Raw genomic sequence first — 24,893 nt, forward strand, 5'->3', positions numbered from 1 at the left:
AGTCCATGAACATCTGGAGAGCCGCAGGTTGCAGACCCTACGGACCCAGGGTCCAGTTTTGTATAAGGCATCTTCATGTGGACTTTTACCTGCGGCTTCAAGTGGATGCTTTTCTCTCCTTGGCTTTCCCAGGGCAACGTGTGTTTCGTCACTGCAGAGGATGCCATGAAAGTCGAGAATGACCATCTGGTTTCCTACCTCGCAGAGCTGACCTCGACGGAAGCCGGGAGTCTCCTCAATACACTCCTGTACCGGGCAGTGGCTGCTGGGGGCGGGGAGGTGATCCACAAAGCCCACAGCATCAACGAGGCTAACTACGCACGGGATGCCTGCGCCAAGGTAGCCGCAGAACAGGGGCTGGGTGGGGCTTCTTTCTGAGCCAGCGTGGTGTGGTGATTAAGGGCAGGTGGACTCTAATCTGGACTCTAATCTTGATCCTCCTTGATCTGAGATTGCAAATGCCTCAACAGACCAGGTGATCGGGAGCAACAGCCGCAGAAGGCCATTGCGTTCACATCCTGCACGTGAGCTCCCAAAGGCACCTGGTGGGCCACTGCGAGTAGCAGAGAGCTGGACTAGATGGACTTTGGTCTGATCCAGCTGGCTTGTTCTTATGTTCTTATGAGAACCGGGTTTGTCTCCCCACTCCTCCACCTGAGTGCCAGAGGCTTATCTGGTGAACCCGATGTGTTTCTGCACTCCTACATTCCTGCTGGGTGACCTTGAGCTAAGCAGTGGTGGCGAACCTTTGGCACTCCAAATGTTATGGACTACAATCCCCACCAGCCCCTGCCAGCACTGCCAATTGGCCATGCTGGCAGGGGCTGAATGAATTATGAATCCTGTAGTCCATAACATCTCCGATCGCGAAAGGATTCCACTGCTAGAAAACAAGTGAGTGACAAGGCTGAACAATCCACGGTTCTCTTGGAACTCTCTCAGCCCCACCTACCTCACAAGGTGCCTGTTCTGGGGAGAGGAAGGGAAAGGAGTTTGTAAGCCCCCTTGAGTCTCCTTACAGGAGAGAAAGGTGGGACATAAATCCGAACCTCCTCCTCCTCCTCCTCCTCTGGCCTGAGGCTTTTTGGCTTCCGAGTGGGAACACAAAATCATTTTTCTATAAGGATTACATATCCCACCTTCTGAATTTACACAAGTACATGAGATACCTTTCAAAATAAGAAGCCTCAAATGAAAATGGTCAATATCAAATGCAATAGAAACCTACATTCAAATAACAAAACTGGACGGATTCTCTTCAGGGGCAACTGCGCTGTAAAAATGGTCCCCTTGTGATCAGCAATATTCAGAAAGTAGCGGCTGCTCACTTTGGGGAGGTTGTGGAAGTTTGGCATATGTCTTAACAATCAGTTTTTATTCATCAAAACAATTTATGTTGCTGTAATGAAATTTGCCACGGTAATTAACACGTTTTTACAATTCCGTCGAAGTGTAAAATGTGTTACTTGCTGGGGCAAATTTCATTATAGCAATATACATTGTTTTGATGAATAAAAATTGTTAAAACATGTGCCAAACTTCCACAACCTTACTAATATAGCATATGCGCATCTGGTTGTGTTACTCCTATTTCTTTTCTTAGCGTTACGGAGAGGCGGCATGCGCATGGCCCCTTCCTCCTTGCAGTCCCACCCTGCAGATGACCAGGTGATCATACAGAGGCACATCTAGTCTCCCTCACCATGTGATCAATGACCTTCTGGGGAGCAGCAGTGGCGTAGGAGGTTAAGAGCTCATGTATCTAATCTGGAGGAACCGGGTTTGATTCCCAGCTCTGCCGCCTGAGCTGTGGAGGCTTATCTGGGGAATTCAGATTAGCCTGTACACTCCCACACACGCCAGCTGGGTGACCTTGGGCTAGTCACAGCTTCTCGGAGCTCTCTCAGCCCCACCTACCTCACAGGGTGTTTGTTGTGAGGGGGGAAGGGCAAGGAGATTGCAAGCCCCTTTGAGTCTCCTGCAGGAGAGAAAGGGGGATATAAATCTAAACTCTTCTTCTTCTTCTTCTTCTTTCTTCTTCTTTCTTTTTCTTTCTTTCTTCTTCTTTCTTTTTCTTTCTTTCTTTTTCTTTCTTTTTCTTTCTTCTTCTTTCTTTTTCTTTCTTTCTTTTTCTTTCTTTTTCTTTCTTCTTCTTCTTCTTCTTCTTCTTCTTCTTCTTCTTCTTCTTCTTTACCAGGGTCTTGTGACTCATCGACAGAAATTTCTCTCCTGTAGTGTAGTTGCAATCACCACTTCCTCTGTTCCCTTTTCCTGCCTATTCAACCCAACGTAGTGATTTCTCTTAACATTGCACAGATGTAGAAAAGATATGTCAAAAGATCCATTTACCTGCCATGCAGCACCTTTAAGTTTCCAGACTCAGCAAAACAAACACCCAAATCAGCGCCCCTGTCTTCCTTTGCAGGCCTTCTATGAGCGCCTTTTTTGCTGGATCGTTGCCCGTATCAATAAGGTCATCGAGGTGAAGAACTACGACGCCCGACTGCATGGCAAGAACACCGTGATTGGCGTCCTGGACATCTACGGCTTTGAGATCTTTGACACCAACAGGTAGAAATGATGCACCAGGAGGCTGGGGGGGCCATCCAGGGTAGATGGGCACCTCCGCTAGCGGCACCGGTTTGTGGACTCAGCCTGGATTCAGCCAGTAGCCTCAGACCATGCCACCTGTCCCTTCATAAGAACATAAGAACATAAGAAAGAACCTACTAGATCAGACCAGAGTCCACAGCTTCTCGGAGCTCTCTCAGCCCCACCCACCTCACAGGGTGTTTGTTGTGAGGGGGGAAGGGCAAGGAGATTGTGAGCCCCTTTGAATCTCCTGCAGGAGAGAAAGGGGGGATATAAATCCAAACTCCTCCTCCTCCTCCTCCTCCTCCTCCTCTTCTTCTTCTTCTTCTTCTTCTTCTTCTTCTTCTTCTTCTTCTTCTTCTTCTTCTTCTTCTTCTTCTTCATCATCATCATCTAGTCCAGCACTCTGCTACTCGCAGTGGCCCACCAGGTGCCTTTGGGAGCTCACGTGCAGGAGGTGAAAGCAATGGCCTGCTTTGAGTCAAGGAGGATCGTAGAAATTGCTAAGATTTTTCGTGTGTAAGAGTCAAAGCGTCACACAGGCTCTCGAATGTTTATAACCTGGAAACCTTGTTGGTTTCTAAGGCGCTACTGGACTCGAATCTAGCTCTTCTAGTGCAGGCCAACACAGCTCCCCTCCTGAAACCATAAATAAGCAAATTATTATTATTATTATTATTATTATTATTATTATTATTATTATTATTATTATTATTATTATTATTATTATTATTTATTTATTTATTTATTTATTTATTTATTTATTTATTTAATTTGTATACCGCCCGATCCCCGAAGGGCTCCGGGCGGTGAACAACATTCACTACAACATCAACAGGAGCGGTCGTACAAATATAAACACATAGGCTCCATCCCATAAAATAGCTTAAAACTCATAAAACAGCAAAAAACCATAATACATAATAAAAGGCGTCCGACCCCAATTTAAAAATGCAGGCAAAGGTACATTCTTCCGAGAGCAGAGTTTCTTTGGCTTCCGAATTTCTTTGGCTTCTATTCTTAAGTGACTTTGGATGGCCACAGAGTCCTGCCAGCTCTCTGGAATCGTTTTTTCCCTCCATCAGTTAAAAACCATGTATTGATCTAGATGAGGATCACATTTCAGTTAGAAAAGATTTAACTTAATTGCTATTTTACTACATAAATGCACTGATATAATAAGCAAATTAGATTTCTCTGTGTGGGACACTGAGAACGGATTAGATGAGATTTCTGTGGTGATGCTTGAGTTTATAGAAACATTCTTAAAAGTAGCTTAAGATGACAGCAGTGGCGTAGGAGGTTAAGAGCTCGTCTGTCTAATCTGGAGGAACTGGGTTTGATTCCCAGCTCTGCCGCCTGAGCTGTGGAGGCTTATCTGGGGAGTTCAGATTAGCCTGTGCACTCCCACACACGCCAGCTGGGTGACCTTGGGCTAGTCACAGCTTCTTGGAGCTCTCTCAGCCCCACCCACCTCACAGGGTGTTTGTTGTGAGGGGGGAAGGGCAAGGAGATTGTCAGCCCCCTTGAGTCTCCTTACAGGAGAGAAAGGTAGGGTATGAATCCAAACTCTTCTTCTTCTTCTTCTTCTTCTACCCCTGATTCTGTGGACTTGGGGGGGAGAGACGGGCTCCCTCCGTTGGGTTTGCATTTGCTTCCCTTGGGCTGCACCCGAAGTCACCTCTGCACGGTGTCTTTCCAGTTTCGAACAGTTCTGCATCAATTATTGCAATGAGAAGCTGCAGCAACTCTTCATCGAGCTAATCCTGAGGCAGGAGCAGGCGGAGTACCAGCGGGAGGGCATCGAGTGGCAACACGTGAGTCGGGAGGACCGGCAAGAGCTGGGGCGGTAACTCTGGGATGGGGGAGGGAACAGGGAGCTGGCGTGGTGTTTGCCCGCACTGCCCAGGCTGAGTGGGGCAGGGAGCCAGTTCTGTGGCCTAGGGCGTTTCCCCACTCACAAGGATTCCCCCCTATGCCGGGCGCTGCTCTCAGCACGCGGCATCCCTGGCGCACGGCCGGCGTCCCCACGACCCCGTGCAGGACGGGGTCATCAAAAGGCACCGTTTTCTCCAGCGCCAGGGATGCCGTGCGCTGAGGGGGCGCAACAGCGGCAGCGTCGGGGCGGCTGTGCTGTCGCGGCCCCTGTCGTGGGGAGTGCAGGGGGACCCCGCGCTACTTGAGGAGAGTAGCGCAGGGCTTAAGGTAAGTGGGGAAAGGCCCCTAGGCACGGGGGCAGTGTGAGAGGGGGGAGGCCCCCTTGGAGGAATGAGGCCAGGGCTGGGCCTCTTTGCCACCACCCTCAGAGGTGGGCTCCCCAACCTTTTTGAGCCTCTGGACACCTTTGGGATTTTGGCATAGTATGAGGTGCACAGCCACAGTATGGATGCAATAAAGTGGCTGCTGCAGGAGGTGGGATGAGCCACAAATGGCTGGCACTGTTTTCCTTCAGTCACGCAGTGAAGATCTTGGTGCTTTACTGGCAACTGAAGAAGAAAAAGAAGAAGAAGAGTTTGGCTTTATACCCCCTTTTCTCTCCTGTAAGGAGACTCAAAGGGGCTTACAAATTCCTTCCCTTCCTCTCCCTGCAACAGATATCTTGTGGGGCAGGTGAGGCTGAGAGAGTTCGGAGAGAACTGTAACTAGCCCAAGGTCACCCAGCAGGAATGTAGGAGTGGGGAAACACATCTGGTTTACCAAATAAGACTCTGCCACTCAGGTGGAGGAGCAGGGAAACAAACCCAGTTCTCAGTGGTGGGATCCCAAAATTTTAGTAACAGGTTCCCATGGTGGTGGGATTCAAACTGTGGTGGCAAAGCCAATGGGTGCTGGTGCGGGCAATCGACAGGGGCGTGGTTAAAGGGCATGCGAGAGAGTGACCGGGCTGGCTGTGGCAAGGACTTGCAGCCGCTAAGCCGATCGCTTGGGCGGGACGAGATTACGCACGCAGGCGCAGGCTGCCACGCAAGCCGGTGCACCTCCTGCTAGACTATTTCAAGTTCTGCGCGCTACTGCTGAGAGGAGGGGTGTAACTAAGGCAAAAATCCCATGGCAAAACCACCCATTAGTCACCCCCTCTCGGCACACACAAATCATTAGTAACCTACTCTCGGGAACCTGTGAGAACCTGCTGGATCCCACCTCTGCCAGTTCTCCAGATTAGAGTCCACCTTCTCTTAGCCTCTGCTTTAGTGGCTTGTGATGGAAGTCACTTCCATTGACCGATGTGATGTAACAGCAGCGCTCTTGACTCCTCTCTGCTGACAGCTGCCCTCGACAGCCTCCAAGAGACACCTGGCTGCAAATGCCCCTCCCGGTCTTGGTGGTGCCATTATCAGCGGTCCCCAAATTCCGCCACTCCCAGGGGGGTGATCTCCAAAACAGAGGATTCCGCTGCCCACTAACCCTTCCAGCTTGTCCTCCACAGATTGAATACTTCAATAACCAAATCATTGTGGACCTGGTGGAAGAGCCGCACAAGGGCATCGTTGCCATTCTGGACGAGGCCTGCCTGACAGCTGGCAAAGTCACCGACGCCCTCTTCCTGGACTCAATGAACAACAGGCTCGGCAAACACCCCCACTACACCAGCAGGAAGGTACTGAGTTACTTCTTTTCTTGTCAAAACCCATAGTCCAGCTTTCTGCCCTTACAAGGGCCATCAAAGTTGATTGAATCATAGAGTTGGAAGAGATCCCCCAGGGCCGTCAAGTCCAACCCCCTGCCATGCCAGAACACACAATCAAAGCACTCCTGACAGATGGCCATCCAGCCTCTGTTTCAAAACCTCCAAAGAAGGAGACTCCACCACTCTCCGAGGCAGCGAATTCCACTGTTGAAAACTGGGAGGGTTTTAATTGGGGTTTGATTGCGTGACATCATCTTTGTTAATTGTTAATTTTATCGCTGTGTTTTAACTTTAATTTAATGGGGTTTGTTTGTATGGGTTGTAAATGGAAATTATGTTGTGCAGCCAGGTAATCCCTCCGGGGGTGGTGCATGTATATGTAAACCCATAGATAGATGGAGTATGAATTGGATGGATGGGGATTTGACGGATGGAATGGATAGATGGATAAGATAGATAGATATAGATAGATAGAATGTCGATAGATAGATAAGATGAATGTCTCAGATGGGATGGATGGATGGATGGATGGAGGGATGGATGGATAGAATGTAAGAATAGAATAGATAGATGAATAGATAAGATAGATAGAATGAATAGATGGATGGATGGATGAATAGAGGGATAGAGGGATAGAGGGAGATGATAGCTAGCTAGATAGATGGATGGATGGATAGATGGATCTCACTCCCTATCAGGAAGAGATTTAGGTAATTCTAAGAGTGGAAGAAACATTCTAGACATAGTCAATCCACATTCTCACAGCGAGGATATTCATTCTGCAGCTTGCCTTGCCTGGGGACCCATTCTACGTAGAGATACAATCTGCGTATTTCTATAGAGGAAGCTAGTAGGACCCATTTACTATGAGTGGGGTTTAGTGATTGACAGAATTTGGCTCCTATCTATCTATAATGACCACAAGATCAGTCCTACCGACAAGTCTATGGAGTTTGGACGGGACTTCCGAATCAAGCACTATGCGGGAGAGGCAATGCAGTATGTTGTCTTAACAAAGCAGGCAATGTACTTTCTATCTCATAGGAGTCGCAGGAACTAGAGTTGAGTCCCCTGGAAACCCTCGGTGCCTGATACGTCTCTAGCCGCTTTAATGGAAAAGCAACTGTATTAAATGATATATTTATATTAAAATTATAGCAGGGAATCACAGGTCTTAACTTTCTATAATATTTGTGTTTCTGTGGCTGTTTATGCATGAAGTATGTGCCTCGCCGTTGTTTGCTTCACAGTGGGCTTCCCCTGTGGTTTTTGTTTGCACGGGGATTATCCTGCAGCGAAGTGTCCCTAGCCAAACTGCTCCACCACTTTGCCTGCCTGCCTACTGCTTCCTTGTTTTTTCTGTGCAACCTCCATTTGGGGAAGTTGCCTGCCACTGTGTGTGTGTGCAGTGGTGGGATCCAAAAGAGTACAGTAGCAGGATTCCCTACATAGCCCCCCCCCCCCCCTGCTCAAAACCATATCCTCGGCAAACCTGAGCCCCGGGCAAAACCCGAGTTGGATGCCCCCCCCCCCCATGGGCAGCCACCCTACCACGACCCCAATTTTAAAAAAAAAAAAGCAGGTCATTGAGATCAGGTCGTGTCGTTATATGAAGTACTTTGATTCACACAAATCTGAACACACAGCAATGGTGAAACACACGGGTTCTTTATTAGAGACTGGGGAGAATAAAATTACGAAAGAGCTGAGAAATCAACCAAATTACAGTACCTGAAAGAGATTAACCCAATTCAGGGAATTTTATTGTAAATCGCAAATTCTGCTGCTGGGACCTTCCGCGTTCAAAAGGCAGGATGCCTCTTTCGGATGCGAGGAATTTGGGTTGGAGGCGAAAGGGACACAATTTAGGGGACCCCCTCTCAGCTTCCTAAAATAGTGGCCAACCCACTCTCGGGGGGGACTGGTGAGGCCTGCTGGTTCCCACCTCTGTGTGTGTGGCCAGTATTCACAATCTTGTCCGGGCATCCTAGCATTCCTTTACTAGACTATGTAAATAATTTCAAGGTTAAAACAATGACGTTAAAATAACAATGTGTAGCATTAAAATAAAATTAAAAAAGAAAGCCCTTCTGATTGTTTTGAAATGGAGACCTAAAAAATGGAAGAAGCTGCTGTTGTGTGGGTAGGGGAGGCAAAAGCCCAAAGAAAGTTTAACACACTATGATCTATACATTTTCCTTGGCAAGGAGAGGGGAGGGGTCGCACGGCGGGTTTCCGAGAGCATAGGGATTCTCTGATCCACTGCCTAGTAAACAGGGTTTTGAAGAGGGGAAAATGTGTCTATAACCCAGAATCAAACCCCAAGAATCAGACTCCTGAATTTTTTAACCCTGGACATGAAGAGTAGAATGCTCTGGAGTAGCTACTAACTCTAAGTCCATACCCCCCTCATCACTTAAAGTTGTATCAAATAGCATGCCTGAAACTTCTCAGGCTCTGATTTGAGGAGTTCCCCTGGGAGGAGAGAACTCGCTAGCCACAGGGTATGCTTAAGAAAAAACCTTGGATGCAGACTTGAGTGAATGGAAGGGGAGACGTCTGAGGGGGGATATGATTGAAGTCCTATAAAATTATACATGGGGTAGAAAAATGTTGACAGAAGGGTACTTACTCTCTCTTTCTCCACCGAGGAAATGCACTAGGAACTCCAGAGAACTGTCAATACAAAAAATACTAGGAAGGAATTAGGATGTTTAGAAGGAAGCACTTCTTCACGCTGTGTGTGAGTTGGTGTTTGGAGCCAATAACTTGCCACAGGAGGTGGTGATGGCAAAAAGCCACCTGGATAAAGCTTCTAGAAGAGGAGGCTTGGACAGATTTACATGGAGGAGAAGTGGAGTTCATTGGCTGCACCAATCTTGATCCTCACTTGATCCTAAGGGATTGCAGAATGCCTTAGCAGACCAGAGTGCTCCAGAGCAGCACTTGTGGAAGGGCATTTGCTTTCACCTCTCCTGCGTGCTTGAGCTCCCAATGACACCTAATTGGAGCCACTGCTACAGTAGTGAAAACTGGATCTAAGATGGACTCTGGTCTGCAGTCCGGTACCCGGCTTGTTCTTATGTTCTTATGTTCTTATGGCATTGCCAAGAGCTCTCTTCAGAATGGCGTTAGCAGAATGTTTGGCAGGCTTTGCTCCCTTACAGCTGCAAGGCTGCACTCCCAACTACAGTGTTCAGTTTGCTGGGGAGGGGATGTTGCTCACTGGAAGAGCCTTTGCTTTGCAGATGCTGGTTCAATCCCCGGCATCTCCAGTTAAAAGGATGATGGGAAAGACCTTTCTCTGCCCGAGGCCCTGGAGAGCGGCTGCCAGTCTGAGCAGACAGTACTGACCTGGAGGGACTGATGATCTGATCGAGTATAAGGTGGACTCGTGTGTGTCTTCCAGGTATTCTGTGGAGGGATTTCTTGACAAGAACAAGGACACCCTTTTCCAGGACTTCAAGAGGCTGATGTATAACAGGTTAGCAGGCTCTCTTTGCATGGAGAAGAGTTCGACCTCTGACGGTCACTAGGAAAGGGATCTGAGGCGGGAGCAAGTGGCAGGAAAGGCCCTTTGCTGCCAGCCTGACCCCTTGGAGAGCGGCTGCCAGCCCAAGTCAACAATGCTGAGCTTGGCTGCCAAAGGAAGCTGTTTGGGGGCAGGGCCCTCAATGGGCAAAGGGTTCGCACTGCCTCCCAAATACTCCTGAGTATTTTCAACAAAAGGAATGTGGGAAGGTACGTCCTCATTCTAAGACCCTGGTACGTCCCCCCAAGAGTGCTGCGATCAGCAAATCTGGCTGGCCTCAACCAAGACCAAGGTGAGGCCAAGATCGCATGGTTGCCAACTTCCAGGTGAGCCTGAAGTCCTCTTCCAGGTGAGCCTCATCCTCCACACAACCCAGTGGTGGGTTAAAATCGAAGCCAGACTTAATGAGTTGGGCATTTCCTTGGAGGACCTGCTAATGCTAACAGAGCAGGAGGTCTATGGGGCTATCAAGAAGAGACTTTTTGACAGAGAGTTTCAACAGATGCTAGAGGAAGCTAATAAAACCTGTTCCCCGATCTCTCTGGGAATACCTGTGGATAGATTAATTGTAGCCCAGTACCTTCATCTCCTGGTTGTGGCCCGGTGGCGTAGAGCAATCACCTTAGCTAGGTGTAATGCACTGCCTTCTTCCTTTAGCCTTGGACGCCACCTTGGAATCCCGCATAAAGAAAGGAAATGCCCGTGTGGCATGGGTTCTGTGGAAACAGTATCTCATATGCTGTTGAATTGTCCTTTTTATGAGATAGGTAGGAAGAACCACATAATCTCCTTCCTGCATGGAAGTGAAGGCATTACAGATAAACAGAAGGTTATATATCTTTTAAACAGCCACAACTACGAGCTGTTGGAAGCGGTGGCTAAATTTTTAAATGGTGTTATTGTAACTCGTCAGAAGTTGTAAAGTTGTAAAGGCTGTTATTATCTCGCTAAGTTAATCTTAAACAATTTATATGCCATTAAAGGTATTCGAAATCGAATCGAATTCCAGCTGATCTCCAGACTAGAGAGCTCAGTCCCCCTGGAGAAAAAGGTGGGGTGGGCTGTGTTGGTGTCACGTCCCTGACGGGCTCCCTTCCACAGCTCCATCTTCAAATCTCCAGGAATGTCACAAACTCTATATTCTACTTCTGGACACTTGGTAGTATGAACTTCCTTACTTGAACATTCCTGGGCTCCGGAACCTCGGCAGTGTTTCCTCGAGAACCCCCATGCCTTTCCTCTGGCAGAGGCTTGTCCCCCAGTGCAGATCCCGTTCTGCGAGAGATGTGGCCGGAGGGTAAACAGAGCATCACCGAGGTGACCAAACGGCCTCTGACAGCCGCCACCCTCTTCAAGAATTCCATGGTGGCTCTGGTGGGGAACCTGGCTTCTAAGGTAACGGCGGCTCCTCTCTGGGCCTTGTAGCCAAAGGACACTTGTGTTGTGCCCGACGACCTGCTCCCAGCAATAAGACTCGGGTTCACTGAAATCGATTTATTGCATTAGAGTAGATGAACAGGTACACTCCTTGGGGTTTTTACTGGATCTAACGTTCTCACACAAAGCAGCAGCAGCCTCTATCCCAGCGATTCCCAACCAGGGTTCCGTGGTACCTTGGGGTGCCGTGAGCATGTCCCAGGGGTACCGCAGCAACACTACCGGCCCCCCTCACTTTTGTGGTGTCTCCCGCCGGTGCCAGCAAGGACAACAATACAACAATACAACAACCTTTATTAGGCATATTAAAATAGGCTCTAGAGCATTGCAGACATTTCTGAAGTACAAATCAAAAGTACATTCAAAACACAGACAGATAAACTGTATCTAGCATTGGACATTACTTAGAAAATTCTGTCACTTGTAAAAGAAATGTTGCTACTTTTTCCAAGAGCACGGCCTCTGTGTTATTTAACAAAAGCTCCACAACAGAGTTTTCAGAGTCTCTTTCATAGATTTGCTCCAAGAACCGCCTAGAGAGAGAAATTCTAATAATTCACATATCTCAGACAGAGTCAAAGTATAATGTGAGCTAGAGTTCTCCACTTGGTTTTACACGTTGTGGACAGACCTGAGTCCTGGAGAGGGATAGATAGGTAAAAGCGACCTTTTGTAATGGCCGATGGAAAAGTATGGCATCTGGCCCTTGTAATAATCCATCTCTGTTGGGGTTCAGTTAATAGTTCCAAGATATTTGGCTATGTGCCCCTGTTCTGGTCCTATCCCGACAGAAAGGGGTGAGCATGATTTATTTGCTTGGCCCAACAAGATATGGTATTCCTGTTCTAGAAGTCTGCTTTTTAAGGTTTGCAGAATCTCCCTGGGTGACAGCATACAGAGGTCTTCAAGTATTAAACCTAGAGAGTAGATTTTTGATTTAAGAAGTTGATACCATTCGTGCCAGCAAGGACATGGAGCTGGCCCAGGAGGCAGGGCCTGCCGCAAGGTCAGCAGCCAATTCCCGCAAAAACCCCACCCCCCTGCTTCCCTTCACCCTGGGAGGGCAAGGTGGGGGAGGGGGTGGCAAGCAGGGGAACTGGGAGGGGAAGGTGGGGGGGAGGGCAGGGGTACCGTGAGATATGAAGAGTGAGGTCAAGGGATTACCATGAGTGTCAAAGTGTTGGGAAACACTGTTTCTATCCCTTACTTTGCCACGCATGCCTTTCCTCTGGAGGCGGTCTTCCTCATGAAGTTAGCTTGTTTCCAGCCGGGCAGCTGCTCCAAGGTCGGAACCCCGATAAGCGCCCGGTGCTGTCTGGCTAGACTGAGAAAAACCATGACCACCAGCCTCTAAACCAGGGGTGTCCAACTCTGGCCCTCCAGATGTTCATGGACTACAATTCCCATCAGCTAATAGAAACAGTTACAGAAGCACTAGATTTATTGTCTTTTAATAGTTAAGTCTGTGCATCTCCCCGTCCTTCCGATGTGCCCTCTCTTTGCCCATGACACAGCTGCCACAATGCATGGGTATGCCGATGCCAGCCTTGAGTGAGGACATGGCAGAGAGCCAAGTAAATTGCTCAGCTGGTAGACATGACTGGCTGTGTCTACCCTCAAGCAGACTCACCTTGGTGAGACTCACCTGTTTTGCACACGGAAGGTTTTGCACACAAAAGGTGCCGAGAGAGTCTGAGCCCCTGAAAACCCGCTGCCGGTCAGAGCGACATGAACCGGGCATCACCCATTCACCAGCTTCCCCTCTTATCTCTTCCCTCTTCCCCCCAACAGGAGCCGTATTACGTCCGTTGCATCAAACCCAATGACCAGAAGTCGCCGTGCCTCTTTGACGAGGAACGCTGTCGCCACCAGGTGTCCTACTTGGGGCTGCTGGAGAACCTGCGCGTCCGGAGGGCCGGTTTTGCTTACAGGCAGCCCTACGACCGCTTCCTGCTCCGGTAGGCCTGAACCCGGGACCTTCCCTGCCTCTTCAGAAAGGATATCTCAGTCGGGCCAAGGAAAGGGACAGCCAGGGGGCAAAGTGGTCCGCTCGGATTTGGGAGACCCAGGCTTGGATCCCCATTCTGCCATGGGAACTCATTGGTCGACCTTGGGCCCATCGCCAGCTCTCAGCCTGGCCTGCCTCACAGGGTTGTTGTGAGAACACAGGGGCAGGGAGAACGATGTTATAAAGGCTGCCTTGAGTCCCAGCTGTGGGGGAAAGTGGGGCATAAATGTGTGTAAATAAATGCAGGTGCAGAGGTCCCATTCAGCAAATATCATGTCTATTGTATTGTCGAAGGCTTTCATGGCCAGAATCACTTGGGTGCTGCGTGGTTTCCTTGCTGTATGGCCGTGTTCTAGCAGCATTCTCTCCTGACGTTTCGCCTGCATCTCTGGATCATCTGAAGATGCCAGCTACAGATGCAGGCGAAACATCAGGAGAGAATGCTGCTAGAACACAGCCATACAGCCCAGAAACCACACAGCACCCAAATCATGTCTATTAGCTCACAATAGGTTTGCAATTGATACATTTGTCCAACTCTTTTTAAAATCCATGTATTTTTAAAGTCTGTTGTAGTAGTGAGTTCCACAGGCCAATCGGCTCTTACGTGAAGCAGTACTTCCTGTGGTTTGTCTGGAATCTGCTGCCCATTAGTTTCATGGAAGGAGGGGACAGTTCTGGTGTCATGGAGGAGAAAGAAAATTTTCTCTCTATCCAGATTATCTGCGCTGTAAATAATTTTGATAAAGCTCACCTTTCTTCTAGACCAGGAGTTCCTAATCTTTTCGAGCCTGAAGGCACCTTGGGGATTCTGGCGCAGCATGTGAAGGTTGTGAGGTGTGTGTGTGTGTGTGTGTGTGTGTGCGCACGCAGGAGCAAACGTGGCGGCCACAGCTTCCCTTCAGCCCCACAGGGGAGATCTTTGTGCTGGGGAAACAGCTGTTGCCAAAGCAACATTTTAAAAATCCGCACAGCCAATCAAATCTCCAGCAGCCAATCGGAAGCTCTGCTGGGCAAAAGCTCACCTGGTCCTTTCTAAAAACACTCGAGTGCCAGGAAAAGTGTCAGCAGGTGTCATGGTGCCCACGGGCAGGGGTGTACCGCCCAGGGGGACACATAAGGTAAAATGTCCCTGGGCTACAGCAATTTAGTCACATGGGGGGGGGGGCAGAAAATCTGTGCTGTAAATCTGCGTCATCCTCCTCCCCAGTCCATACACTGACTTCAAGACCTGGTGCAAAAAAACATTGTTTGGTTGTGGTGGGGGGTGAAAAACTCAGATTTTGCATCAGACTACATTTTCTCTAAATATGCCTCTTTCCGTGGGGGGCCCCCGCTTTACACTGAAGAAGAAAAAGAAGAAGAGTTTGGATTTATATCCCCCCTTTCTCTCCTGCAAGAGACTCAAAGGGGCTGACAATCTCCTTGCCCTTCCCCCCTCACAACAAACACCCTGTGAGGTAGGTGGGGCAGAGAGAGCTCCAAAGAACTGTGACTAGCCCAAGGTCACCCAGCTGGCGGGTGTGGGAGTATACAGGCTAATCTGAATTCCCCAGACAAGCCTCCACAGCTCAGGCGGCAGAGCTGGGAATCAAACTCGGTTCCTCCAGATTAGATACACGAGCTCTTAACCTCCTACACCACTGTACAGCTCCTTTTCATTCTAAACTCCAAAGCCCCAGATGCCGTCGCCCGGCCACTCTATCTTGAGCTGGTTCTCCCTGTAATCTCAATAACTGGTGCTTTGCTGTCCTGCCAGGTACAAGATGACCTGCGAGTACACGTGGCCCAACCACCTCATGGCCACAGACCGTGAGGCCACGCAAGCCCTGATGGAGCAGCGTGGCTTCCAAGACGACGTCGCTTATGGACAAACCAAGATCTTTATCCGCACGCCACGAACCCTGTTCTGTCTGGAACTAGAGCGTGCCCAGCTGATACCCATCATCGTACTGTTACTGCAGAAGGTACCTGGAGATTCACTTTTTGGGGGTGGGGGGGTTAATGTTATGTTTGCACACTAGTCAGTCATAGTGCAAATGGGAAGTTGGGGAAATCCCACACGGCGGTATGAAGGCCAAGGGTTGGGATGAGCCCAAGGCAGCTGTGAATGCAAATTCTGGTGCTTGAAAGTCATGAGGAGACAGACTCAGAGTTCAGGGTGAGAAGTTGTAAGTTGAGGATTTTGGAGTGCTTGTTTGGCAAACAGCTTCCAATTTTTGGCACCTTCCTGGTCAGAGAGGATGAATGGCTAGAAGCACAGGGGGCTTGAAAAGGTAGGTTTAGTTGTCTGCGGAAGAAGAGCTGGGTTCAAGTCCGAGGGTCTGTTTCAGTAGACGGCTGCCTCCTGTAGTCATGCATGTAGCCATGGGGTTCCGTTCAGGACAGAAAAGTAGTAGATGGAGACACTGGGCACAGTGGCCACACCCCTACACCCAGTGGTGGGATCCAAAAATTTTAGTAACAGGTTCCCATGGTGGTGGGATTCAAACAGTGGCGTAGCACCAATGGGGCTGGGCGGGGCACGACGGGGGCATGGCCGGGCATTCTGGGGGCGGGGCATTAATAATTTCTCTGTTACTGTCAAAAACTCTTACTGTAAAAAAAAAGTCCCTAATTTCCAGCTGGTATCTTTCTGTCCATAACTTAAACTCATTATAGCAAGTCCTATCGTCTACTGCCAACAGAAACAACTACTTCTCCTCTAATTGGCTGCCTGTCAAATACTTAATACTTTCAAATACTTAATTTTGTTTCTAGAAATCAAAAGAAGGATGCTTTCCTTAAACAAGGAACTTTACCATCTTTCTAAAACATGTTATTAAAACAGCCCAACAGGGAGAATTATCCCGTTTTCTACCTTCGCTAACCAGCCACATAGGAAACAACATGATTTTTGGACCTAATGGACTTTCTAACGGAAAAGCGGACCCAATTAGTCACCCCCTCTCGGCACGCACAAATAATTAGTAACCCCCTCTCGGGAACTGGTGAGAACCTGCTGGATCCCACCTCTGCCTACACCTTGTGGGGCCTAATTACCCCAGGACAGGATCCACTGGGAAGTTCTGCTATACAACCTGTTTCGAAATGGATGCGCCCCGGGGGCAAGGGAGGTGGCGATGTTGCCAGCTGGCCTCTGACTGATCTCTCTCTGTGCCAGGCTTGGAGGGGTGCCCTGGCCCGCAAGCGCTGCCGATACCTCCGGGCTGTCTACACCATCATGAACTATTTCAAGCGCTACAAAGTGAAGTCCTACTTGCTGGAGCTGGTGCAGAGCTTCCAGGCCGTGCGCAGCATGCCCGACTACGGCAAGAGCGTGGCGTGGCCGGAGCCCCCGGCTGTGCTGGTGCCCTTCCAGGAAAACAGCAAGCTCATCTTCCGCAGGTAAGAAAAGCAGGGAGTGCTCTCAGCAAATGGGCCAGTGGGAGACTCAGGTAGACTCTGGGAGCCTGTCTTAAGAGGGTCCCCATCACTGATATGACCCGAATCCTAGTAGGAACACCATGTGAATGATTCTGTATGAAAACTGGCCAAGTGTAGCCACTTTGATGATTAATCATAACAGTATGAACGCAAAAGAATATATACACTGAGGAAGATTATTCTTTCGAAAACGCTCTACAGCGCGCCAGCGTTCTGCAAAGGCGATGCAAAAGTGATTGCAAAGTTTACTCAGCGTCCTTTGCTATTGAATCCAACATTCTTCCAGCATTTTGGAAAGGGCTTGTCTTCTCCAACACGTCTAAATTACGATCTTCTTCTGGCGGTTGGTAAGCGACCGGCTCCCACATGCCTACGTGATTTATCCACACCATCACAAACTGAGGCCCCTTCCGCACACGCAAAATAATGCATTTTCAAACCACTTTCACAACTGTTTGCAAGTGGATTTTGCCATTCCGCACAGCTTCAAAGAGCACTGAAAGCAGTTTGAAAGTGCATTACTCTGCATGTGCGGAAGGAGCCTGACTTTTGAAACGTTGCCTCCACTCATGAATGGTCTCCTATCTGTGGGATTTATGAATGAACTTAATTCCAGTGCTATTCTATTCATGTATAAGAATGTATTTATAATACTATTAATGCGTTTAGACTTGTCATTCATGCTATAAATCAGTTTGTTGTACTTCCCTGTTCGGGGTGAGTGTTTTTCTGGAGTTAGCTCATCCAGTTTCCGTGTTAGCTTGTCTTAAGAACCAGAAATCTGCTAGTGGTGCATTTGCAGAAGCCTGGAATCTGGTTGATCAGTGAGGCTCTCTGAAGTGTCTTGTGTGCTCTCTGCAGGTGGCACGCCAGACAGATTGTGAAAAACATCCCTCCTTCTGACATGGAGCAGATTAAGGCCAAGGTGGCGGCTCTGGACGTCTTGCAGGGGCTTCGGAAGCACTGGGGCTGCGGCAGGAGCTGGGGGCGGAACTATTTGATGTCGGTGAGTGTTTGGCAGGGTGGGGGGGGGGTGGCTGAGAGAGAACAAGAAATTTTATGTACATGGATAAAGAAAAATGATTTTTTGCAAAGGAACAAATATTAATAAACAAGAGGCTGGTACTGAGTGGTTCTGATATGCGAGTAGTTGCAGTATCTCTCTTCATAAGTGCTACAAGCTTGGCGACCACTTCCAGGGAAGGCCTGGGTCTCCGCACCCTGTTGTCGGACCACAGGATGCTGCACCAGGTGGTCCCTCACTGGTCCTTTTTTGTATTCATATAAAGCAGCAATTCCCTTTTCTGAAAGACAGGGGAAGCCTCCGCCTCCTGGCCCTTCCCTTGAGAAGTTTCTTCACCTGGGGCCTGGTTTCTATGGCAACCTGAAGGCTTTTTACAAAATCTGCTGCCCCCTCCTCTTTCCTGGCTCTTCCCTCCTTCCCTTTGCTTTGCCCTCCGGCGCCTTCCTCTTCAGCCCCACCTGGAGTCAAGGAAATGGCATCTTGCTGGCCTGCTGTGAACTCCACAGTGCTCAGGAGACCGGGGTGAGCTCTGCTCTTGACTCAGGCGGGCACTAGAGGGCGCTCTGCCACCGCTGGTCCCCGCTCTGCAATCCTAATCGCATTGACTTTCCGAGTATCCTGAAGCTTTCTCATGCACCCTTTTAGTAACTTAGTAAGTAACTAGTTTGGGGGGAGGAGGAGGAGGAAGAGGAAGAGGAGGAAGAAGAAGAAGACGAGGAGGAGGAGGAGGAGTTTGGATTTATATCCCCCCTTTCTCTCCTGCAGGAGACTCAAAGGGGCTGACAATCTCCTTGCCCTTCCCCCCTCACAACAAACACCCTGTGAGGTGGGTGGGGCTGAGAGAGCTCCGAGAAGCTGTGACTAGCCCAAGGTCACCCAGCTGGCGTGTGTGGGAGTGACCAGGCTAATCTGAATTCCCCAGATAAGCCTCCACAGATCAGGCAGCAGAGCGGGGAATCAAACCCGGTTCCTCCATATCAGAGTGTACCTGCTCTTAGCCACTGTTCTTAGCCGCTACGCCACTGCTGCTCCCGTCCTCCCCCATATGTACCTGCCAGGGAATCAAGGCCACAGGGAGAGGTTCTCCTGGCTGCCCCATCAATCAAAAAACTCATCTGGTGGGCTCGTGAGAGAGAGAGAGACAGACTTTTTGGGGGTGGCTCCACCCTCAGGAAGCAACCTCCCCAGGGAGGTGTACCTGACCCCCTCACTCTCGATCTTTAGGAGTTAGTTGAGGACTGCTTTTTTTTTTTAAAGGACTGTGTGTGACTATAGCGGTTCTAAACCGTGACTTTAAAATGTTGATTTTATGTATTTTATTTTATGGGGTTTTGCAGTCCTGACTTTCCTGAACTTTAAAAAAAAAATCCATTCCTTATAAATCCTTCAGTTTGAGGGGATGTGATGTCAGAGGCTTATAAATGTGCAGAAACACCAAATAGAGAGTAATGTTATTGTGGAATGCACGAAGCGGTAAACAACAGAACAGAAGGGCAGGAGAGAACGTTTATAAAAACAGCATAACCCAGACAGTAAAAAATAGCAAGTCGGGTAGCACCGATCCCTGTTGTCTTGGCACCAGAATGGAGCCGTCACACATTGTCAAGGAGTTCCTCTAGACTCAAAGGAACCCCTACAGGGACAAAAACAAATTTTAAACCTTATAAGGCTAAAACTCCAACAACCAGCCCTGTAAGGTAGGCTCACAGGACTGTTTTTGCTGATTTGGTAGTGGGAGCCAAGGGATCAGCCTGGTTTTAGATTGAGGCCATCTGAAAGACAAAGAGCACCATCAAGCATGATCACGAAGGGTTTGTTGAAAGAGCGCAAATCAGAACCAAAAAGTACTTAAAGGCAAATCGGTAATGCAGTAAAAATAAACAAAACACTATTTCCAACAGAAGAAGAAAACTTTATTTACAGTCAATGACGAGGTATATTACAAATCTCCAAAATATCTACAACAAAACAAGAATGCAGATCTCTCTCCCGTATTCCAGCACTATCCATCTATATATCATTATACTTTGTAAACACACCAAACAGCATAAAAATACTAAACAAAACAAAAATATCTAAGGGGGATACCATATTCAGATCATTTTTTTCTTTTTCATAATGAATAGACAGAATTTTGCTACCCATTTAGTAATATTTTCCTTCTTATCTTGTAACAGTTTTTCACAACAAACTTTATCAGAACAATATTTATTTATTTTGTGTAGTAGATGTGACAGGCATTTTTTCCTTGCCTCCTCATAACATTTCCAACAGGGAACTGGCTAACCCAGTAAAGGTACAGATGTAGTCCCAACAAAGCAGCCAAACACAATGAGATGTTACCTGTCAGGAGTTCACTCCTTCCAGTGGGGGGTCCATGAAGGCACCTGCCTCTTCCTATTCCAAGGGCCAAGAATGGTGAACCTGGAAGCTGTTTTCCCAGAGGGCACCTGGAACCAAAGAAAGGCAACCTTTTCTTGCATTGGCCAGTGTGGGTCAGTTGCTCAGGGGCCAGGAGGCTTGAAAGTTCCTGAAGGGCTGCCCCTCCCATACAGAGCAGACCCTCCGTGAAGACTCTCTTCCCAAGCCCTGCGCTTTGTGCCCCTCCTGCAGATCAGAAGTGGACCCTCGCCTTAGGAATGCCTCCCCCCACCTCCCGGAGGCCCTCCTGGCACCTGCTTCGTGGTCCTTTCGGTGCCTCACCAAAACATGCCTCTTTAGCCAGGCTTTGAGCTGAATGGTTCCTCCTTGTGTGGCTGTTCTTATAGTTTGCTTGTAACCTAAAGCCTGCCGCACAGCCGCCATTTTTAGGCTGTGGTTTTATGTTGATTTTGTGTTCTGGAGCAGCAGTGGCGTAGGAGGTTAAGAGCTCGTGTATCTAATCTGGAGGAACCGGGTTTGATTCCCCGCTCTGCCGCCTGAGCTGTGGAGGCTTCTCTGGGGAATTCAGATTAGCCTGTGCACTCCCACACACGCCAGCTGGGTGACCTGGGGCTAGTCACAGTTCTTCTGAGCTCTCTCAGCCCCACCTACTTCACAGGGTGTTTGTTGTGAGGGGGGAAGGGCAAGGAGATTGTGAGCCCCTTTGAGTCTCCTGCAGGAGAGAAAGGGGAGATATAAATCCAAACTCCTCCTCCTCCTCCTCCTCCTCTTCTTCTTCTTCTTCTTCTTCTTCTTCTTCTTCTTCTTCTTCTTCTTCTTCTTCTTCTTCTTCTTCTTCTTCTTCTTCCTCCTCCTCCTCCTCCTCCTCCTCCTCTTCCTGGAATGACAGCTGATCTCCGGGGCACAGAGGTCAGTTCTGTTGGAGGTAAAGCCTACTTTTGAGGGAGGACTCTACGGCATTATACCCTCCTGAGGCAGGGGCGGAGCACTCATGGGGACATGTGGGCACATATATCCCTGGACACACGCCAGCTGGTCATGTCGGGGGTGGAGAATTGCCCCCCACGCCCCTCCCCTCCCCTCGGCCTGGCTCCACCAGGCTGCTTTTTCAGCTGGCCTCCACCGGCTGAAGGAGCAGCTTGGAAGGGCGGGGCCAAGGGGCGGCTCGTGGCAGGCTCCCGCCGACTAAGATCAGAGGGGTGCAGAGGGGTGCGGGTGTGTGTGGGGTGGGTGGGGAGGCACCCCGGGCACCATTTTCCTCCCCTACGCCTCTGTTCTGAGGTCCCTCTCTTCCCCAAACCCTGCTTCCCCAGCCGTTCTCTAAAAGTCAGCGTGGTGTGATGGTTAGAAGTGGTGGACTCTAGTCTGGTGGACTGGATTTGTTTCCCTGCTCCTTCACATGAAGCCTGCTGGGTGACCTTGGGCCAGTTGCGGTTCTCTCCAAACTCTCTCAGCCCCACCTGCCTCACAAGGCGCCAGTTGTGGGGGGAGGAAGAGAAGGCGACCGTAAGCCGCTTTGAGACTCCTTACGGGTGAGGAAAGCGGGCTAGGAGTCCAGACTCTTCTTCCCTTCTTCAAAATCTCTAGGAATTTTCCACCCCAGAGTTGGTAACTCTGAGGAGAGCTGACATTCAGGCAGAGCCGGGAGTAGCCCTTCTCCCACTTGGCTGCCCTTAATAACCCTGGAGCTGGTCCACCATGCTTCATAGAAGAGAAGAGTTTGGATTTCTATCCCCCCTTTCTCTCCTGCAGGAGACTCAAAGGGGCTGACAATCTCCTTGCCCTTCCCCCCTCACAACAACACCCTGTGAGGTAGGTGGGGCTGAGAGAGCTCAGGAGAACTGTGACTAGCCCAAGGTCACCCAGCTGGCGTGTGTGGGAGTGCACAGGCTAATCTGAATTCCCCAGATAAGCCTCCACAGCTCAGGCGGCAGAGCTGGGAATCAAACCCGGTTCCTCCAGATTAGATACATGAGCTCTTAACCTCCTACGCCACTGCTGCTCTAGGCATTGACCCTCTGACCAAGGCTACAGTCTGGCTAACTGATGCTAAAGGATGAATGAAAAGTGAGGGGAGGCCGGATGCGGCCTCGGGACTGTCATTTGCCCACCTTCCCCCTTTGCTGCCTCTCTGTGGCTCCCTGGCAGGATTGCTGAGTCAGCCCAGCCTCTTGCGTCAGCCGTGTCCCACACACCAGGGTGGGTGGATGCTTTGTCACCCTGTTGAGTAGGACGCCGTCAGGGTCTTGGTGGGGCAGGGGCGCCAGAAGCAACCAGGACCCCTGGGATTTCCTGGGGGAGGGCGGGAGGCTGGCAGCTTTTAGAACTGCATGTAGGCATGAACTTCGCAAGCCCGGGGAGTTATTTCTTTGCACCATCTCCATGGTGATTTCTCCCTGAATCCTCTAATCGAAGAGCAAAGCTCCCATGTGGGCGGGAGGCCCCCGCAGCCGCTCCTGTGCTCGCTGGCTGCAGAGTCATGTTCAGCCGAAGCAGAAGAGCTCCCCCTCCCACACCGTCAGGCATAGCCAGCATCCAGGGCTGGAGAAGGGAGAGGAACCCCAGGAGCCCCGTGAGACAGGGAGCAGCGGCCACCAAGTAGCTGTTTGACCGGACAGCAGGAGCGTACCCCCCAGGGGGACACATAGGGTCAAGTGTCCCCGACCTGCAGCCATTCAATCACGTGGGGGGCGCACAATCACCCCCACACCCCTCCTCCCCCCCTGGTCCATACACTGACTTCAAGACCTGGTTCAAAAAAAGTTGTTTGGTCATTGTGGGGGAAGACGGCCACCTATGTTGGGGGAGAGGGGGCGAAAACTCAGATTTTGCCCCGGCTCCATTTTCCCTAGATACGCCTCTGCCAGACAGGCCCAAAGGGCTTTTTAGCCCAGAGAAAGGGGGACTGGAGTTGAGAACTGACCTGCCCTCTGCTGGCCTGACTCCGTAAGGGGGCAGCTTATGTACTGGGGAGGGTTTGTGGCTTAGTGAGAGAGCCTCAGTCTGGCAGGCAGAAGGTCCCAAGTTCAGTCCACGCCGCCTCCCGTTCAAAGGATCAGGTAGGAGCAGAGGTGGGATCCAGCAGGTTCTCACCAGTTCCCGAGAGTGGGTTGCTAATTATTTGTGTGTGCCGAGAGGGGGCTACTAATTGGGTCTGCTTTTCCGTTAGAAGTTCCATTAGGTCCAAAAATCATTGTTGTTTCCTATGTGGCTGGTTAGCGAAGGTAGAAAACGGGATGATTCTCCCTGTTGGGCTGTTTTGAAAACATGTTTTAGAAATATGGTAAAGTTTCCTTGTTTAAGGAAAGCATCCTTCTTTTGATTTCTAGAAACAAAATTAAGTATTTGAAGGTATTAAGTATTTGACAGGCAGTCAATTAGAGGAGAAGTAGTTGTTTCTGTTGGCCGTAGACGATAGGACTTGCTATAATGAGTTTAAATTATGGACAGAAAGATGCCAGCTGGAAATTAGGAACTTTTTTTTTTTACAGTAAGAGTTTTTTACAGTAACAGAGAAATTATTAATGCCCCGCCCCCAGAATGCCCGGCCACGCCCCCGCCGTGCCCCACCCAGCCCCATTGGCGCTACGCCACTGTTTGAATCCCACCACCATGGGAACCTGTTACTAAAATTTTTGGATCCCACCACTGGGTAGGAGGTGATGTGGAAGGCCTCACCCTGAGGTCCTGGAGAGCAGCTGCCAGTCTGAGTAGGCAAGATTGACCCAGATGGACTGAGGGTCTGACTCGGCGTGAAGCAGCTTCATGCGTGTTCGTTCAAAAGGTGGCATAGAAATGACCTGAAGAGCTGAAAGTGGACAGCGTGAGAATCCTAAGATCACCCCTGCAGAACTGGACAAACGGGGTCATCTGTTTCAGGGTTTGGTTTCCCGTAGTGGGCACCCAGTTGCCCTGTAAGGCCCACAAACAGAGGCACAAAGTCTCCCCTCAGTACCTGGCCTTTGTCTGATAGACTGCCTTTGCACATGGAGGTGCCCCGTCGCCATCATGGGTAGTAGCCACAGTTCCCATGAATAGAATAGAATAGAATAGAATCTTTATTGGCCAAGTGTGATTGGACACACAAGGAATTTGTCTCCGGTGCATATGCTCTCAGTGTACATAAAAGAAAAATACATTTGTCAAGAATCATAAGGTACAGCACTTAATGATTGTCATATAGGTCTAATAAGCAATCAGGAAACAATCAGTAGTAATGAAAAACATAAAATGTAAAATCATAAAAATAGCAAATAAAATAAAGATGTAAACAAATAAAATGTCAGTTAACAGGCTATAGTCATACAGTCATGTAAGTGATTGAGGAGATGGGTAATAGGAATGATGAAAAAAGTAGTGCAGTGCAATTATATAATAAGTATATAATAAATGAGTTTAACATTATTCAGAGGGAATTTATTTAGTTTAACAGAGTGAGCATGGCATCTCGGAAAAAAACGTGTTCTTATGTCTAAGTTGTCTTGGTGTGCCCAGTGCTCTGTAGCAACGTTTAGAGGGTAAGAGTTGGGAAACAGTTTATGTGTCCAGGATGCGAGGGGTCAGTAAATATTTTTCACAGCCCTTTTTTTTGACCCGTGCAGTATACAGGTCCTCCAATGGAAGCGCGGTGTTAGCGAAATGGCAATTGTTTTTCTCTGCAGTTCTGATTGATTGCCTCTACAAGAAGTCTGTATACGGCATCTTGTTGGGTTGCAGAAGACCAAACCAACACAGTTATAGAGGTGCAGATGACAGACTCAATGATTCCCTCTGTAGAGACTGTATCAGCAGCTCCTTGGGCAAAGTTTTGAGCTTCCTGAGTTGGCGCAGAAAGAACATTCTTTTGTTGTGCTTTTTTTTTGAT

The 24,893-nt window shown here is 49.2% G+C and overlaps 1 protein-coding gene across 1 annotated transcript in view; it reads left to right on the forward strand.

The window, feature by feature from the left end:
* Window positions 1–24,893, forward strand: part of LOC125440664 (unconventional myosin-Ig-like) — a 75,382-nt gene that overhangs the window by 16,441 nt on the left and 34,048 nt on the right. The window contains exons 8-20 of the mRNA XM_048510523.1: window positions 133–339; window positions 2,426–2,571; window positions 4,295–4,409; window positions 6,020–6,190; window positions 7,146–7,216; window positions 9,630–9,704; window positions 11,015–11,147; window positions 12,981–13,147; window positions 14,957–15,164; window positions 16,361–16,584; window positions 17,485–17,629; window positions 17,939–18,169; window positions 22,445–22,627. Coding sequence (XP_048366480.1) covers window positions 133–339; window positions 2,426–2,571; window positions 4,295–4,409; window positions 6,020–6,190; window positions 7,146–7,216; window positions 9,630–9,704; window positions 11,015–11,147; window positions 12,981–13,147; window positions 14,957–15,164; window positions 16,361–16,584; window positions 17,485–17,629; window positions 17,939–18,169; window positions 22,445–22,627 — 2,076 coding nt within the window. The remainder of the gene's footprint in view (window positions 1–132; window positions 340–2,425; window positions 2,572–4,294; window positions 4,410–6,019; window positions 6,191–7,145; window positions 7,217–9,629; window positions 9,705–11,014; window positions 11,148–12,980; window positions 13,148–14,956; window positions 15,165–16,360; window positions 16,585–17,484; window positions 17,630–17,938; window positions 18,170–22,444; window positions 22,628–24,893) is intronic.

The sequence above is a fragment of the Sphaerodactylus townsendi genome, linkage group LG11 (genome assembly GCF_021028975.2).
Source record: "Sphaerodactylus townsendi isolate TG3544 linkage group LG11, MPM_Stown_v2.3, whole genome shotgun sequence".
Classification (NCBI taxonomy): Eukaryota; Metazoa; Chordata; class Lepidosauria; order Squamata; family Sphaerodactylidae; genus Sphaerodactylus; species Sphaerodactylus townsendi.